The 19,486-nt window shown below is 41.5% G+C and overlaps 1 protein-coding gene across 2 annotated transcripts in view; it reads right to left on the reverse strand.

Moving 5' to 3' along the window:
- Positions 1-18,849, reverse strand: part of DHX35 (DEAH-box helicase 35) — a 28,298-nt gene extending 9,449 nt beyond the window's left edge. Inside the window, exons 1-15 of one of the 2 annotated variants that reach the window (XM_023939918.2) lie at positions 18,488-18,849; positions 17,005-17,138; positions 16,530-16,622; positions 16,293-16,370; positions 14,644-14,748; positions 13,691-13,752; positions 12,976-13,045; positions 12,363-12,422; positions 10,358-10,470; positions 10,095-10,191; positions 8,844-9,002; positions 7,398-7,608; positions 5,666-5,790; positions 5,160-5,214; positions 235-330 (exon numbers count right to left, since the gene is read on the reverse strand). In XM_023939918.2, coding sequence (XP_023795686.1) covers positions 235-330; positions 5,160-5,214; positions 5,666-5,790; positions 7,398-7,608; positions 8,844-9,002; positions 10,095-10,191; positions 10,358-10,470; positions 12,363-12,422; positions 12,976-13,045; positions 13,691-13,752; positions 14,644-14,748; positions 16,293-16,370; positions 16,530-16,622; positions 17,005-17,138; positions 18,488-18,527 — 1,498 coding nt within the window. In that variant the 5' untranslated portion in view covers positions 18,528-18,849. The remainder of the gene's footprint in view (positions 1-234; positions 331-5,159; positions 5,215-5,665; positions 5,791-7,397; positions 7,609-8,843; positions 9,003-10,094; positions 10,192-10,357; positions 10,471-12,362; positions 12,423-12,975; positions 13,046-13,690; positions 13,753-14,643; positions 14,749-16,292; positions 16,371-16,529; positions 16,623-17,004; positions 17,139-18,487) is intronic. The other variant, XM_023939917.2, reaches the window with a different exon arrangement.
- Positions 18,850-19,486: the final 637 nt, after the last annotated feature.

Genomic DNA, 19,486 nt, shown 5'->3' on the forward strand with positions numbered 1-19,486 from the left:
ATAAATACATAAACTCCTGTATTTTTTTAGGAGTGTATGTTTTCAATTAAAAACTTAAGAGGCAAATGTTAGATTTATTAAACTGTAAAATGTCTTACACTAATTATTTAATAGAGATTTTAACCAATTCTTTTCACTGCAGACCAAGATGAAGTATGGTTTGAGTTTAGCAAATGTCTAACAATACATTACAATTACATGACTGTGAAGAAACTCTGATCTTTTTTCTCCTACCTGATTCCAGAAGCATCTTTGCAAACATAGGATTCAAAGGAAACTCTGCTATTCTCATTCCCAGAGGCTCTGTTAATCGGCAGTGCATATCCAAACCTGCAGCACATTAAGAAATGTAGCTGGGACACAGGCAAAATAGCACAGCAAAACGTATTTTAGACTTAAACTGCACCAAAGAGCAAAATTACCTAAACAAAATTAGCTAAAATATAGCAAATGCACCTTTGAGTTGCTGAATGTACACTAAGCCTATAGGCAATCCATGATACCCATTCACTCTCCCATGGGACACCAGAATTTTCTTTTTCAAAAATACTTGAACACACAAGTTTTTTAATTTTGACCAAGTTTTACTGTTATTTTCAATAATTTAAAAATCTTGCAGTCCAAGTCAATGCCATGGCCAGAGGGGATATTAGCTGTTACACCTCTGATCCCATTTTTAAATATTTAGTAACATCTTTGTTCATGGGGATGTAAAGCAGATGAGAATGAAAATGGGATTAAACATGGAATAGGCATTATTACAGAAACAGGAAGCTCTGCTGATGGTAGGGTGTCATTGTTCTAAGCACATCTACTTAGGTCATGGAGAAAAAGAATTTATTATTATTTAAACAAGAGATACACAGCTGATGAAAGTTTTTTGATGAAAGTTTAGTCTGCTTCGTGTATCAAGCACTGAACTGCCAGTTATGTTCCAGCTGTAGCCTTTCCCTGGGGATGGCACAGGAGGAAGGCCTGGAAGCTGGATCTGTGATGCCCAGCTGTCCCTGAGCAACCCTGCACATTTAGCATTTTAGAGGTTTGGCTCCCTCCAGTCAAACCCTGCAGCAAGGCTGACCCATGCAAAGCACCAGGTCACAGTCTGAGCTTTATGCTGAGATTTCAGGGAAAGATTTAAATGGAAAAACCTCTGCAAGAGGACGTAGAATTAAAAAAATACAATATACATGGAACAAAAATAATAATTAAAAAAACAGTAAGAATTGAAAGAGAAAACTTCAAGAGGCCAAGCTGTATGAGGCATGACAAAGAGGTAAAGCACCAGAGAAAGGCTACACAAGCAGGGGTGAGTGAGAGCCCAGTAACAGGACTTTGGGGCACTGCAGGTTGCATAACCAAGCAGAGCAAAGCAGCCTGAGGAAACACAGCCATGGCTCTCATATGATAAAACACATTATTTGTCAGACTGTGTGGTGGTAACAAAACCACAGCTGCACTGAAGCTCTGCTTCACAGAGAGAAGCAAAACCACAAATCAGGTCAAGGAATGAGATCTCCTATAACTTATGTCAGCATATCTGAATCCACAGATCCCTCCAGCCAGTGTTTATTATTTGATATGCTATCAACTCATGACAATGTAGTAATTCACTCACACATCCCTGCACTGTCCAACAAAACCTACCAGGCTTTTCACATAATGTCACAGTGTTTTCCTTAGAAACAGGTACCAAAGACAGATTTTGTGCAACTGAACTAATATATTTAAATACAAAGTCACAGCACCTGCAAAAATTAAGGTATGACAGCTTTCATCTGACTAGTGCCATATGAGAAGTTTAAGTTTACCACAACTAATAGCTTAGATAGGTTTTCATCTACAGAAAGACAACTGCATTCCTAAGTAGGATAAAAGAGAAATTTCCATATATCTATGCACCACTTTCTACAAGTGCATCAATCCAAAATCCTTTGTATCCTAAAAATGTCAATACAATTTTGCATGATCTATATATGGGTTGTGCAGAGATCTATTTGTAGTAATAAGATTGAATATAGCCTGCAATGGATACTAGTTTGGAATAGGTGAAAGCTTCCTTCAAATAATCATGGAAGCAACCACTGAATCCACATATATACAGGAAATTAAAGATCCTAGAAAAAGATATTACAAAGATTTTAATTAAATGTGCTCAGGAGAGATTATTCAAGTACCATGACACTAAAATGTTTTATGCAACAACCACCAGTGTGTGACAGGCTGAGGGATTAAAACTATCCTTTTTAAACTTAGGTAGAGTGGTTGTTTCTGATAGGTGACAACTCACAAAGAAATCTTCAACAAAGACCTGAAATAACAGTAAAAATAAAGCCCTTTTTGCCTACTTATTTACCTCTTAAATTATGCTTAAAACAAATAAACTCCAACTGACAACTCAGACTCTCAAAAGGGCATGAAAGAAGAAGGCTGAGGAGAGATACTCTGATGTAAATCAGTTTGCACCACTGTAAAAATAACCCCTCCACAAACAGTGATGTGTTTATACAACACAGCTATCTCAGCCTTAGGAACATCTGCCCTGCACGAGTTGGCACCACGCTGGCACAACAGGGCCTGACCCCAAACTGCCTTTGTGCATGCAACTGCAATGCCAGTGATGAAATTCGTGCTCCTACTCACGTAAGAGAAATTGAATCCTCACTGCACCTGCAAATGCTTGGGCAGCCACCTCTGCACCTTGTATAAAATCTTTGTAATAAACCATCTAAAACTTAACTTCACCTTAAACTTCAGCAAAAACCGAAGAGTGAATCCACGTATGACACATATTTCTTTCCATCTGAAACACCAAGATCAGCACTTGTCTGTCCTGCTACAAAGCTATGCAGCCAAGAGAATAAGAGCTCTTTGAAGCTACATGAGCAGAATGCTTCTGCCAGAACATCACCCAGCTAACCAGTGAGTTTACTGAACTCTCCTCTCTGTTTCCCTAGGGTGGTTTTGGCTGTGAATTCATCCTTGCAACACGTTCCCGAGCCACTGTGAAAGTCCTTGTTCCAAGCTTGCAGAGGTTGCCAAGAACCAAGTGCCTTAAGTGAAACTCTCCTTTGCGAGATGGAACCCAACCAGCACAGGGCAAAATCCTGGCCAAGCAGAGATACAGCTCCACGAGAATAAAAAGAGAGCAGACTGCCACAAGTTACAGCACAGCATCTGTGAGTGGTCTAAAAGCAGCCACAAACCTCTGGAAGCTTCCAAAATGTACACAATTTCCTTTATGCTGCCTCATGTTTACATTATGGAGCAAACATTGTCAACTCTGAATTAGCTACAACAAGGAGCTAAAGTCAAACAGAGCTTAGTTTTGATTACTTGGCCTCACAACAAGTTTCTGTTTTGTTTAGTTTGTTGCATTCAAAAAGATTAAAAAGCTGTCAAAAAAACCCCAACAATCTAACAGTTCTTCCTATAAACAAAATTAGGCAGCAGGCATCCCACTCACCACACAAAAAGGAAATGGAAACTGTGTATAAAAACATATTACTACAGTGTGATCTGAGTGTTAAAAGTATCCAACAGCAGCATAATGAATCAAACCAGAATGAACACAGAATCAAAGACTGTCTCAAGTTGGAAAGGACCCACCCACAAGGCTCAAGTCCAAGTCCCTGCTCCTCACAGAAGCACCTAAAACTAAACCATATGCCAATAGTGTTGTTCAAACTCTGCTGAACTAGAGACCAAGCTGTGATTAGTAACACAGAGAATAAAATTTTAAAAAAGTAAACCCTTCCAAGTAACTAAATAGTCAAAAAGTAGTTTTAATTATGCTCTCAAGATCTGTCAGACTAATCTTTTCATCACAAGTTTGTGTGTATCTGTTGACTTGTCCATAACTGGCAAGTTCAATAGTAAAACTAGAGCAGAGTCTTTGCAAGTGGCATGCATTTAAAAGCATGAAAAGCCAGCAAGCTGTGCACTGAAACACACTGCCTTGGGAAAGAGAGTTCCAGTTCATTCAGGAGAAAATGTGCTGGGTTTAGGGATGATCAGGGGTTTTATCAGTGGTTGTATCCTGTAATCACAGCTAATAGAATCAGAGAGTTTGACTTGCTGTGGGTTCGAACTTTGCCTCAGCTGCAGGACCAACATCACAAACATGAAAAGCATTACACTGCAGCAGCTGTAGCCTTTCAGCAGCAGCCCAGCCTGCATCCAGAGCAGAGAACAAACTGGAATTAATTTTAAAAAATGTAATTAAATTAGCTCTTAATAACCTTTGTCAATCAAACCTTCAAAATCATAGCAAGGAGGCAGTTTGAAAACTACATTTTCTGTGGGGTTTCATGCACAGCCTCCAGGGACTGAACTCTCCCGAATTCAGGCGTCACATTTGACTCAAAATGCTTAGGCAGAGTTCCAGCACACATACAGCCAGATCAGATAATGACTGCAACGTGTTAACAGGAAAATTTACAACAGACACACTGTGCTTTTCAAAGTCCCACTAGGGAACAAAGTTGTAATTCTATCAGCCTTGATAACTTCTGGGTCATTGCACTCGAAACTTTGCTTACAACTTTTTTTGTTTATATCTGCAGGTGTTACATGTTTCCACTGCTGGCACAGTAACATGAAATGAAAGACCACCACACTAAGTCTGAGGTATGTAACAACTCATCTAAATGGATGCAGGTAAATTTAGTGTCTAAATCCTCTAGTGGTCTAATTAGTGTCCAAACTCCATTTTTATTTTCATACCACTCTGTAAGAACTGAAGAAACTCAGGATCTGCCAAGGAACAAATATCCTCATCAGCTCAGAGCCCTGTACCTACCAAAGACAAATAGCTGGTTTCCTCCCATGAAATTGCAAGGAAATACAGATAAGACAGCTATAAAATACTCATTTTCCTAATCTAAATATTTAAATTCTAGTTTAAACTCTATTGCTGCTGTTTGCTTGCCTACCTGTCTGAAATAACCAAAAGAAAAGAAAGTAAATCCAGAAGAGACTGAGGTACACTCTAAAAATCCACCAACAAACTTTACACCTGTCACAGCTATGCTTCTCTTTCTTTTTCAAAGCACAGTTCTCAAATGCAAATTTTATGTCCATCCAATCACCAAATAGAAATTACAATTTTTTCACAACTCCTGTAATATTGCTACAAATAAGATAAAGCATTAAAATCTCACCTCCTAAAGCATACAGCAACTCTAAAGCTTGCACCATTGACTGTGCAGGGGGTGGCTGTGAAGAGAAAATGTGCATTGATTGAAGTTATCAGCATAGAACATGAGTTCAGCAAAGAACATGAGTTCATAGATCATCCTTTTCTGCAGAATTCTTAACTACCTACTCTCTGCTGCAAAATTAAGAAGACCTCACACTCTCCCTTCCTCATAAATACAGTGCAAAGGGACCACAGTTACAATTCTACAGAACCTCACAGTTTGTCTTTTTAAGACTTTCCTGACTTCTCAGCAATTTTAACATCAAACTCTGGAATATGAATGGCTGTTTCTAGGTTGTCACACACATTATTTGCACTATTGTTTTCCAGGAACACACTTTGCTGCCTGACAGGGAAAAAAGCTTTCCAGATCAGCAGGGTGAATGATTCTGTGGGCTATCACCAAGTCATCTCCTGATCTCTCTGCAGCCCAAGGAAAGGTGACAGCCTTTAGAGCCTGGCACTCACTGAAAGGAAGGGGAACCTGAGCACGTTGTCGATGCCCAAAGCCTTGAGCTGCAGGATGACAGGGGCCAGGTTACTGCGCTGCATCTCCGGCACCGTGGACTTGGGCAGCTTCTCAAAGTCCTCCTCTGTGGGGGGAGAAAAAACAGCTGAGCTTCAACTCCCATTCTGTGCAGTCACCAAGACAGAATCATACCCATGTCCAGTTATCACACATGGATACTTAACAGGCATTGAAAGATGATCTTTAACGCAAAGATGATCTTTCTCCAATTACTGTATTTTAAATTACTTTTATTTAAATAGAATTTCAATGGTTTTTGCTACAGAGCTGATTCTGTAATTCACCCACCCACATTTCAATTTGAAATGTTATAAATTCTTCACAGAAATCTGGAGATGTTTTGTTTCTCTTCTATTTAATGTTTTTGTCAGAAAATAAAAGGCAGGGTGCAATACTACAAATAAAGCATTTTTTTAAAGAGACATTCCAAAGCAGCATGCTTTTGGTACAATAACACTATTTTTCTAACTACTCAAACAAATGGAGGTTTAAAATATATATTTTATATACAGATTAAGGATGGAAAAACCATTTATTTAACAATGCCTTTTTAAAATCATGTTCACTATAAAGTCCAAGTCTGGAAAAATACTCCATGTAAGGATAAAACCTCTGTAACATTCCACTAACCAACTGCTCTGCAGTGAAAAAAAAAGGAGATTCTATATTATTGTCACCCAAACTATTTTCATATCCTACAGAACCCTTTCCTTCCAAACCTTCCCTAGGACAAAGACAGTGCTGGTTCTCTGTTGTTGTTCACTCTGTGCACTTTCCTCTTTTTTATTTTTTCCTCCCTTAAAAGCTTCCCCTAGACCAACTCTTGAGCACACAAAAATATCTTCAGTGTAGTCATGGTTTCTCCAGTAAAACACTCACAAAGCTATGTAAAGCTAGGGATATTGTGTAGCACATATTGTCCCCTGATTCTTACATGACACATATAAATTCAGAGCACAAATCATGGATTGGTTTAAGATGGCAACTGCTGGCAACCACATACATGTTCTAAAGGAAAATGCTCATCTCCAACATCTCAGAGCTCCAGTAAAACTAGAGGGGACCTGAAGCCCATCAGCAGTGAGAATGCTCAGCTGCACAGCCTTTTCTCATTAAGCAGCTGAGACACTTTGATTGCAGCTCTCTGGACAGTGAGAGGTGGCCAACAGATTTATTTATAACAGCAATTTTTGTGCACTGCCAGGGTCATTGATTCAAGGGAAGAATTTGGAGTTGGCAGCTATTCCTAGGAAAAAAGAGACACAGTTTTCTTTGAGTTACCTAAAGGATTCCCAGAGCCCTTTTGTTAAATGTGAGGTCTGTGAAGACTTCAGTCAGAGAAAACAGCACCACTGGTAAGTATTATAAACTGAAACTTCTCAGGAAGCAAAATCCTTAAAGAACAAACTTCTTAATAAGCTCACCACTTTAAGAGCTGCAATAACATTTCATGTTTGCAGCTGCTGACTCTGCCCTATTTGTGTTTCTGATTCACAAAACGATTCCGTTTCTAACACCTAGCACATAAGAACGAGGTATTTCTAAGCCAGCCAGAGGAACAGCAAAGGGAAATTTTCTTTTGATGAATGAACAAACACAGCTTTTTCTCCTTAATCTCACGGTGTAACCAAAAGCAGAGGGCACAGGAACGAGGTGAGAGCAGCTGCTGACCTGTGTAGAGGCGGTAGCACTTTCCGGAGCGGCTGCGGCCGGCGCGCCCTGCCCGCTGGTTGGCCGAGGCCTTGGACACCGGCACCACCACCAGGCACTCGATGGCTGTCTTGGGGTTGTAGGCACGCAGCTTCACAAAGCCGCAGTCGATGACAAAGGCGATGCCGTGCACCGTGATGGAGGTCTCAGCAATGTTGGTGGCGACGATCACCTGCGGCCACAGGCACATGGAGGATCCCGTGAGCGCCCCACCAGCCCGTGAGACATCTCGGCCCAGGACACGCTCAGGAGCACAAAAAGATATGGTACAAGCAGCAGAAGGAGCTGTCAGCTTGAAATAAGCCCGGTTTGCAAAGCAGCTCTCACAGCTTCACAATCACTTTCTTATTCAAATTTATTCTCTCTTCATAAAAGGAGAGCTTGGCAGTGTTTGCAGAGAAAATCATTGGCAGTGTTTGCAGAGAAAAAGATTAACTGACTGTAAATTAAGTGTTCTCATGTAGCAAACTAAGAATATTTTCCTTCTGCTTCTCAGTTACACTGAACTGTTCTCTGTACACTGGAATGAGGTGGGGGATAGGAGGGGAACAGAGTTGATTAAGAGCTCCAGATTCAGCATTCCTGCAGGGATTCACTTATATATGTATGCCCTAAAATATTAAAAAATAATTGCTCCCAAAGTGGAAAATCTAATGCTTATTTGCCCTGAAATTAAAAAGTAAAATTTGAAAGTTAACTGACTAATGTCATACCCCAAAGAGAAATATTTATATGAAATGTTCTTCAATGCCAGATGAACTATTTCACGTGTCAAACTCCAGCAGGTACAAGAATTACAAGTCACTTTGGTGTAGTTTTGTCAGCTTATTTCAGTCCCAACATAGGCTCTGCATACACAGAAAGCACTAATCACATCCAATTATATACTTCTGTGACATTAAATGTCCAAACAGGATGTGCAGAAGTCAAAACAAAGCTTTTTTTTCCACTAAAATCATGTAAGTTTGAACTTGTTCCTTAGATGAAAATACAGCACTTACCCACACTGTCACTAATTCTTCCACTACTGGTGGAAAACAGCCATGGACATTTAGACCACAAAAAGAAAGAAAAAGGTAGAAGCAGAGGAGTTCAGAGTGCAAGAAGCTGCAGCTGAATAAAGTCAAATACAAACGTCCATGGAGACACTTAAAAATTGCAGATTTGATAAGGCAGACAGGAGAGTTGGAACTGACATGTCTAGGAGTGATCAAAGATGAAAAGGGAAGCCAGGGAACATGTTCTTGGTTCCCAGTTTGAAAGCTGACAGGCACTGATGGGAGATGCAAAAAGCCTCCCCCAAAGCTGCATTTGCAGTAGTCCCATGGTGTGAACCCGATAAACGCAACCTGTGTGCTCCAGACACCCTTCTGGGTGGTGGAAATTGAGACAGACACAAGAGCTCACCTTCCTGACAGTGTGAGGGACTCTCTCAAACACTTTCAGCTGCTCAGGAGAAGGCAACCCAGCGTACATGGGGAGAACACGGAGGTGCTTTTTCATCCCGGTGCGAGCGAGGGCCCGAGCCTGTTCTATGAGCATGGAAACAACAGTCTCCACTTCCTCCTGCAGCCAGAGCAGCACAGGGCACACAGTGAGAGAGGCTGCACTGTAACAGCACATTCCTGTCACCTAGACACAAAACCTGCACCAAATAATACCACTGTAATTGTACAAACTCCAGCACTTTGACTAGCTCGCTCCATATTGTAATATTCTTAAGATAAATTGCTGTTAATAATAATAAAGCTTTATATACATGTTTGTGCTCACTGTTACTTGAGTCAATGTCACACCACAAACACACGAGCAAAATCACAGGGGAAGGACTGAACCAAGCTCAGGAGGAAACAGGTTAATTTTCCTGTCTTTCTTAACTGGTGAGAGCAAAATGGGAGGTCAAAATATTTTGGCAGTGCAGAATGCTGTGGGCCTGGATCAGGAATGGCACAGGAAGAGTATTGACACCTCTTGCTCAGCTTCATGTTTAATCTCAGCTGTGGCATCTTGGTCTTAAAAGACAGAAACCAAAATGTTCAAACACTGCCTCATGAAATACCAAATTCATTATTCCAAAGTTAAATCAATAAAGGGGATGAGGAATTGCTTTTGAAAATATGCAAGATGTTATTGAAACTCTTCACGGTAGCTCCTGACTGGAGACATGAGTTGTCTCCCATTTGCTCTTCCCAGCTGCAAAGTGAGCTGACAAGCATAAATAAAGCAGAAGAGACCAATGCATTTTGATCTCATGGCAATTTGTTTTTCTGTCAAATACTTCAGATGTTAAGCCTAACAAATGGAAATTCCATTTGCCTTAACTATTAATGATGACTCACTGTCAATTTAACAGCGGGGTATGTGTGACTTGCACCAGCAAACCACACAATATTCCACTCACAAACAAGGCTGAGAAAATACAGCATTAAATGACAAAAACTATCATCCATCACCAGCTTTGATAAATTCAGGCCATATATTATTGTCTTCACATCTTTGGGAATGGCCTAATTTTGGTCCCATCAATACAGAAACGCTTGTCATCTTTACTGAGAATAAAGCATGCACAACTAAGGAAAGCCTCAGGAGACTGAGGCAGCTTTGCAAAGCTCACAATACAGCACTGTAAAACAAAAAGAAAATTGTTTATGTCTATACCTGGCCAGTTAAAAATGCCAGTATATCACCATCATTCTCCATCTGATGAATTTTCATTGTAGTTTCCACAGTTGATTTTATATAGTCAGGAACAGGGCTACGGAAAGAGAAAAGAGCAGAGACATGAGCAGAAAAATAGGTACAGATTCCTCCCCTCCAGCAGGGACAAACAGAGAAGTTTTGGGACACCAGAGCTCTAATCTAGACAAAATAATAGCACAATTGCACAGTCTCACTACTGCCAAGACCAGACAGGAACACACCTCTGCAGGTAAAAGATGTCCACTGGAAATGTCCTCCCCTCGACAGTAAGGATCACACTGGTGTCCTTGCTGGGGTCACCGGTATCGTTTTGATTAAAGAAATCCCTGAATTTCTACATTAAAATAAAAACAAACACTTTCAGTTTGACATTTCAAGGAATGGAGAGAAAAACCTAAAGACACAAAGAAGTTAAATTACTACTATGTGGATGTTTACCTCATCAATTTGACAGTGCCAATTAAAAAAGGTGAAAGTTTGATTTTGTTGCCTTCTATTCTGTCTGGGGCTCAGGCATTTAGCACAAATAGTGCTGCATGTTTATTACTTTGAGAAGTAAAAATTGGAAAGGGACATAAAATTAATTATATTTTGATACCATTAGAAGATAAAGACACTTTTAACTGGATCTATCACATGAGTGAAGTCAAAGCTAAGAAGAACTTAGAAATAATTGGTGCAAAAAGGTTTGTGTAGGGCCTGCATATTCTCATCCATTTTTGGATGAGTGAGTAAATTTTACAGCCCTTACTGAACACCAAGATCTCACTTTGTAAAAGCAGAGTTAGGCATGATTTATGAAAGTTTTTGATTTATGTATTGTGAGACACCTTCATTAATTTAGATTTATTGTCATGAAGTATTTTCAATAAATAACAGCAAAAGACAGAACTTAAGAACCCATATAATTCATCTCAACTTCAATGAGCATGGTAGAGATAACCATCAACTCTCTGTATTAAAAAACTGTTTATACAGACACACCAATCATTTTGCTGATATTAACTCATATTAACTGTCATCTATTTGAAATGTGGTTTCTGGCAGTTAAAATTTTGCATTGTAATGCAGAATATACAGCAGTGTAAACACTACCAAAGCACAGCACACCACCAACATTCATGGCATGTGGTACTTGTCCCTAAAGGAAATCTCTGTGTGCTCACATCTTCAGTGCCACATCCTTACTAAGGACAGAGCAATACAAGCACTTTTCACTTAAGAAAAGTGGAGAAGAGGAATGAACATGATATAGGAGATTGAAGAGCTGCCATACGAGGAGAGACTGAAAAGGCTGTGCATGGGGAGCACAAGGTTGAAAAGACACAGCTGAAGTTTACAGAATCAAAGGTGACAAAGCAAATGTAAAACTGTTTTTGAGAGTGTTTTTTTTTTTAAACACAAATCCCCAGTACACGAACTGGGAGGCCCTTGATGAAACTAACAGGTTTGAAAGAATTAGACCAAGTACTTCATTATATAGTAGGTGGCAAACTCCTGAAAATTACTCATGGTGTCCTGGAGACTTGCAGATTCAGAGACAAATTAACAAACAGCAGGCCCATAAACACACAGTAGAGGGGAAACAGCAGGAAGGTGCTGACTAATCTGTACTACAGCTCCTGCAGATGCTGAGGCAGCTCAGAGAACAGACCCACAGCAGGTGCACAGGCTCACGTGCTCTCCCCAAACAGCATCTCCTGTTGCTGCTGCTACAAGCAGAACACACGGCTGGGTGGAACACTGCTTGGCTCTAAAAGAGTTCCTTTTTTGTTCCTACTGAAAATTAAATTAATTATGTTTTTACCAAGTTTACATAAGTGTCCACAGGCCACGAGTCAATCAGGGATGTAGTAAGATCTCACTGAAATTAAATCCATTCATTTATCACTTATTTTTACTGGTCTATCTTTGCCTCAGATTATTTCTATCAGCAAAACTGAGCTAATTCAACATTTCTTAATAAATTAAGCCATGAGAAAATATTTTTATAAATAATACAAATAAGGTGAAAAAATATATCAATACATAAAAAGCAAATTCATATTTAAACTCACATCCAAAACAGTTTGCTAACAGAACATGAAACCAAATAGAGCAACTGAACTACAGCAGATTTTTTTCCTGCAGCCGCTCAAGCAGCAGCACAGAGGATAAGCTGTGCATAAATAGCAGTGGAGCTGCCACCTATGTCATTTCATTTCAGCCCAAATCTCTGAGCTCTACCTCTGCATCCAAGGTGGCTGAAGCCACAATCAGGCGAAGATCCCCACGCTTCTTCTGAACCTGGGAGAGAGACCAACAACACCCAGAGTTAAAACTGTTTTCTGAAATGCAAGACTGGGACTAAGACCTAGAGAACCCAGAGAAACCTCTCTGTAAAACTACTTTAAACTACAAGATAGATGATGAATGAAGCATCCATATCACCCCACAGGTTTAAGGACCCGATGACTGTTTGGAGTTTTATGTATTTACTTTAAGGGCATTCAGTCAGTTATTTTAATCTACTCTTAATTTCTGGTGGGAGTCAGATCTTTAGCAGGTTGAAAGTCAGCAACAAGCCCCTGTCAGATCACTTCACATGATCAACAGTGCATTTTTGGTACTATCAGCTAAGGAGAGATTTCAGCATCAGGGGGAAGAAACAGAGGATCCTGAATGTCAGATGACCAAAGTAAATAGCTGGGTATGTACAATAGGCTGTGGGATAAATGAGGAAGCAGCAATCACACTCCCTAAATGAGGAAGCAGCAATCATGCTCCCTCAATTACCAGCCATCAGGATCAGAGGTTGAATGAAAAGGATGAAAATTAAAACAGTTACAGAAAGAATTACCTTTTTTAGTAAGCCAATAGCAATGTCTGTATAAAGAGTCCTTTCATGAGCTTCGTCCAGCATGAGGACGCTGTGAAAAAAGCAGAAAGGTTTCAGAAATTAATTAACTGACACTAGAATCAGTGTCTCCCTGTCTTCTAGAAACATCATTATCTGAAATCTGATGCTGGGCTATTACTGTTCACAGCCACTTACAGAATTAGGCAAGTTAAAAAAACATGCAGCAATGAAGTAGGGAGAAACATGTACCTGAAAAATGACATCACATGGGACATACACACTGTTCTATACTCAGGCTAGTTTTTGGAATGGAGTAGAAGAAAACAAGTCAATGTTTACTGTATTGCATAGGTTTTCTGGATATCAGAAGAGCCTATTTGTTGTTGATTTTTTTTTATAAGGAAGAAAGAATAATTTAAAATTAGGAAATGAAACAATTTAGGCTCCTTAAGGCCCCCTTAGCTTTTGTCTCAAAACCACAGCATCAAATCCTGATGCTTTTGGTGTCACAACCATCAACTAACAAAATATGTTGTTGCTAAAAACAATGTTTTTACAACATAAAGAATTCAGATTTCTAAAATAATTTTCATTTTTTTGGCATTTAATTTATAATAGCCACTAATATTTTATAAAAGCAGCTTTCATAACAGCTTAAAAAAGCAGGTTTTTACCAAATTGCACTTCAGCAAGCACTCATTCCATGTTTTCTTACCTGTATCTTGTTAATAAAGGATCAGCCATCATTTCCCTCACCAGCATACCATCAGTTAGAAACTAGAAGTGAATGCAAAAAATAAAAGTAAAAAAATCCCTATCATACAGTCTCAACTAACTGTGATCTTTAAAGATGATTTTCTAGGCTTTTGCCTGAATGTTTCCTTGCCTTTAATTTTCTAATCTATCAAATTAGATAGATAGATAGATTTTCAAATCTATCAAATTAGACTGTGACTTCAACTGTGGTCTTGAACTATGCAAGAATTGATGGTGAAACCCTCCACATTTCCAACTCTAAATGAATAATCATCATGCTTAAAAAAAAATTAATTCAGCTCTATTTAATGAACAAGTACCTCCATTTCTTTCACTGTAAAAGGAACATCAACCTCTGAAAAAAGAAACCACAAAGCAAATTGTCTCATTCATCATCACTGCTATTCCAGCACAACTAAAGCAAATCCTCTTCTGCAGAAACACAAGCAACACTAACATTGCTCATAGCACTGAAGAACAGCTGCAAAGTTGCTATTTAATCTACCAAATTATCTCTCAGCCTTCTCATCTTGGGTTTTATCTGTTATTTTAATCAAAATCTATTTTTAGAGGAGGATACTTTCAGTCTGTGACTCACTGCAGCCTTTCCCTATAACTCTGAGTGACACACAGGTCACACCAGCGCTGCACCAACAGCTGGCCATGCCTTGAAATTGTCCTCTAGATTTAAAACAGAGCTTGTCAGACTATCAGAATAGAACAGGTACTCATGTTATTAAGGTTTGGATTGCCAAAGCCACTTCAAGCATAATTTTGAGGTACCCACCTGGGAAACTGAAATGTTACCTATTCTCTTGACTGGGCATCACAAGGTTCTCATTAATTTTGCATAAGTACTTGAAGAGTTTCAACTAATCCCTTCAGAGTAACCACATGGTGTTCGTGTTTCACCTTAATTCTCGTAGCCTGTGGGTCTGTGCAGTCATCAAACCGGATACAGTATCCAACCTCATGTCCCAGCACTGCACCTCTTTCATCAGCAACTCGGCCTGCAACCTGAGAAAAGAGATCCTTGTAAGCAAGAACCAGCTCAGCACGCTTCACTTGTGTCATCACAAACGACAAAGCCGTCTAAAGACACAATAAAACTCCACAATACATAAATTAGTCCCTGTAGAATTCCAACCATAAGTTACTGTCAGTGATTTGAGTGACACTCTAACCCATACCTACAGGCAGTGAATTCATGATTTCCATTGGAATTTTATCACCCCATTACCTTCAGCCCAAGAATTCAGGATGTCAGTCTGGATAATACAAGCAGAAGTTCAGGAATTTCTAAACTATGCCTTATATCTTTGAAACTACCTCTCTTTATTTCTAGCAACTCCCCTCCTCCAGACAGGAGAGCAGGTAAGTCACCTATTAAAAAAAATATCATTTTCAGTTCAAGACAAAGCAATAAATCATCAGTTATATTCCTCATCTCCTGTAACAGCCACAGCCCATGCAGTCTGCAACAGTGTCAAAGAAAAATCCTGCTGAGTCCATGTTCTAAGCCTGAATTGAATAATCTTTCTATTTTAGGCTTAAAAATGACGCACTAAGACGTGAAAGGGAAAAGAGAAGTGAGTTTGCTGGGAGAAGTCATTGCAGCACTCCCAACATCTCCTGTAGAACTTGTGCTCTGTCAGCTGGATGCCCTATGAAGGAGAAAAGGGAGGACACTGCAGGCAGACTGCCCAAAGCACAAGATGCAGAGCACTGCTAGAAACTGTTCCCTTAACCAGGCTGGGTCTGGTTGAAGAATATTGGATTCTACACCAGTAGATAATGGTGTGTTGTAGATACCTTTTACTTTATAATAGAGAACAGGCAAAATGCTGTTATAAAACAGCACCTCAGTTCTCTGTATAAATAGAATGCTGCAGCGGAAACTTCACCCAAGTCAGTGCCTGGCAGCAGTTGTGAAGACAAAGGAGCACTGGAATGTTTTCTGCATATGCTGCTACCAGAGAGAAGTCATTGCCCCAGCATCTCCTTTTCCCCCCTCACAGCACACTGTTATGATCTCCATGACATAATATGTATAGGTAAGAATTTCTCACAATAAAACTGTTTGTTTTTCTGCCTGACATTTTTACAAAGGGAAACCAAAAAACCCACACAAACAAACACAGAAAAAAAGATTAAAAACCTAGTTATGAATTGCTAAAAAGATGTACACAACCTCTTCCACTGGCTGCATAACTATACACAGATTTATATCACTGTTTCACCTTGTGAAGGAAGTTGAGGGTCACACAAGCACAGTTCTAGTCCTGAGTCAATCACAGCTCAGCCCTAACTTCTGTACACAGTTCTGCTGCCATCAGTCAATTTTACTTCAAAGCTTCTACATCTGCAATTCTGGAATGTTGCAACGTTTGGTCAGACCCACTAATCAGGTTTAATTCAGTGTCTAACACCAGCAACTCTTAGAGAAAGATAAGCAGAAACATCTATTCATTCAGAAGCTCGTGCAGATTCCTGCTATTCAGCAAAACCTGCTGATGAACTGGAGGTGATAATGCCAGGACTGGGGAAATGGGGACACTCACTGAAACAGCAGCGACCCGCCGAGGCTGTGTCACCCCAACAACTCTTCCTTCGGCTGTCCAGCCAGCTTCAGCCAGGTACTGCAAACAACAGTGGGGATAAAAGAGACACTGGTCATGCTGTGGTTACATCAGGGTGTTAGTTCCTCACACTTTGTGGTTTTACCTGGTTCTGCTCAATATTCCATGTAAGATCCCCTGAGGGATGACATCATTTCACCAACAGAAACAGACACTTACTTGTGGAATCTGTGTTGATTTCCCGCATCCTGTTTCCCCAATAATCACCAGAGTCTGGTAGTTCTCCACTAAGTAAAGTATGTGATTTCTTAGCTGAAAGAGAAGATGACATTTAAACATAAAAAAGAGATTGCACAAAAATAAAACAATTCAAATTATAATATTTAAATATCTGGCAGACACAGTATCTTCTTGTTACATGGAGTTCACTGCCAAAAGCTAAACAGTCCTTTAAAAACTATAAATTACATGTACAGCATATAGTAAATAACATACATCTACGAAGCCCTTAGAACTGTCAGTGACAGTTGTCAAACAGGACAATAAATTCCAATAAATAGAGAGCAAACTCATAAAATTCTTATTTATATTGCAAAGTGATTTTATACTGCTCTTTCAAAAAAAATAAAAAAAAAAAGACACAAGAACCAGACATCATACAACAGATTTAATGTGTCAAAAAGAACTTCTGTACCTTAAAAACAGGCAGCTTTTGCCTTTGCTGTTCAATGGAGAGGGAAGCATAAGGGTTGTAGATGACGGTCACAGCACTGCTCTCAGCAGGGCTCTGCCTCTCCTCTGAGACACTGACACCAGGACCTTCCGAGCCTACACAACAGGAGTGAATCTTAACTGCAACAATACATTTCTGCCTGCTGTGCCACAATACAATAAAAATGTTTCATACAAATAGGAATCATGGGTGGCAGCATATTAAAAAAAAACCAAACAAGTTTCCTGTGAAAGCAATTGAAACATTACCTAACAATAAACAAAGGATATAACCCTCACTTCAGCTCTGAACTTACCTCAGGAACTGAAACTTGATTTATTGCTGCTGCAAATTATCACAAAACTACTGACAACTGAAACTGTGGAATCACGCAAGTGAATTAGAAACACAAACTCATCTCAGTAACAGAATGTGTTATATCCAGCTGCAGATTCAGCTGGGAAAGTCTGAGACCAAAGAGGAGGATTCCCCTGTTTTGTAGGATTTCCTCGCTTGCACTTCTCCCACTGTTAAAAGGTTAACAAGCAGTTCTACCACAAATCAACAACTACTGTGACTGTTTCCAAGATGCTTCTCCACTGAGCTGCTCTCTCTGGTGTTAATCACATTTATTCCCATCCATAGCTCGGATTTTGCTCCTCCATCAGAACTCCTCAGGATTTCCCTGCACACTGCACATCCCCTCGAGACCGCCGCAAAGAGCAACACACCCACCCCAAAATCCACCCACCCCACACTGGGCAGCACCCAGCTGAAGCCACCAACACCCCCTGCCTTTGGCAGTGAGGGGACAGCCATTTCCTCACTGTCCTCGCTGGGTCATCAAGGTTGGAAAAGACCTTCAAGACCATCCAGTCCAAGCATCAACCCTGCACCACCACTGTAATCCCTAAACCACATCGCCCAGCACCAGATTCAGACGCCTCTGGAAAACTCTCAGGGATGGTGACTCCACCACCTCCCCGGGCAAATTATGCCTGACCACCCGAACAGTGAAATAAAAAATTATAACAGCTAATGGGAATCTCCCGTGTCTCGGCTGAAGAGCCGTTCCCCCGGTTCTCTCACGGCACACACCGCAGAAGAGCCCGGCTCCCAGCTCAGTTCAGCCTCCCGGCAGGGATTAGGGAGCGAAGAGGTCACCCCTGAGCCTTCTCTTCCAGAGACAAAGCAAACCCCGCTCCCCCCGCCGCTCCTCGTAAGACACGTTCTCGAATCCTTCCAGAGCCTTGCTGCCTTTCTCCGTGAATGCTCCAGCGACCCCAAAGAGCCGAGGGGCGCAGCGCCGCCGGCTTTCGCCGCAGCCCTCACCACGGCCAGGCAGGTCGGAGCTCTGTCCCCCACACCCCTCACCACGGGCTGCACTCCCCGCGGCGGTGCTGCACTCCCCGCGGCGGGGCTCCATCCCCCGCACCCCCACATCGCGCACCCCCACACCCCTCACCCGGCTTCCAAAACTTCACCGGCCCCACGGGCGCCGCCATCTTGGGGTGAGAGGGCGGCCGGAAGCGGCGCGCGGTGCCCACGTGACGAGGAGCGCGTTGCCATGGAGCCCGCGCGCCCCGGGCCCCTCAGCGCGCCGGGACCGATCGGGGACCGATCAGGGACTGATCAGTGACCGATCAGTGACAGATCAGTGACAGATGAGGGACCGATCAGTGACAGATCAGGGACCGATCAGTGACAGATCAGTGACCGATCTGGGACCGATCAATGACCGATCAGTGACAGATCAGTGACAGATGAGGGACCGATCAGTGACCGATCAGTGACCGATCAGTGACAGATCAGTGACCGATCAGTGACCGATCTGGGACCGATCAATGACCGATCAGTGACAGATCAGTGACCGATCTGGGACCGATCAATGACCGATCAGTGACCGATCAGTGACAGATCAGGGACCGATCAGTGACCGATCAGGGACCGATCAGTGACAGATCAGTGACAGATCAGGGACCGATCAGTGACAGATCAGTGACAGATCAGTGACTGATCAGTGACCGATCTGGGATCGATCAATGACCGATCAGTGACAGATCAGGGACCGATCAGTGACAGATCAGTGACAGATCAGGGACCGATCAGTGACCGATCAGTGACAGATCAGGGACCGATCAGTGACCGATCAGTGACAGATCAGTGACCGATCTGGGACCGATCAGTGACAGATCAGGGACCGATCAGGGACCGATCAGTGACCGATCAGGGACCGATCAGTGACAGATCAGGGACCGATCAGTGACAGATCAGGGACCGATCAGTGACCGATCAGTGACAGATCTGCTCCGGCCAGTGAAGCACCGGCCCCTTCCCTCACAGCCCCCAGCGCTCACAACCACGAGACCCCCGAGCAGTTCCTCGTACCGCTCTGTAACACCCAGAGCCCGGCAAAGTGCCATGCGAGCGGGTGGCTCGGCAGTGCTACCGTGATTCTGCGAGG

The sequence above is a fragment of the Cyanistes caeruleus genome, chromosome 16 (assembly GCF_971803275.1).
Source record: "Cyanistes caeruleus chromosome 16, bCyaCae1.hap1.1, whole genome shotgun sequence".
In the NCBI taxonomy this organism is placed as follows: Eukaryota; Metazoa; Chordata; class Aves; order Passeriformes; family Paridae; genus Cyanistes; species Cyanistes caeruleus.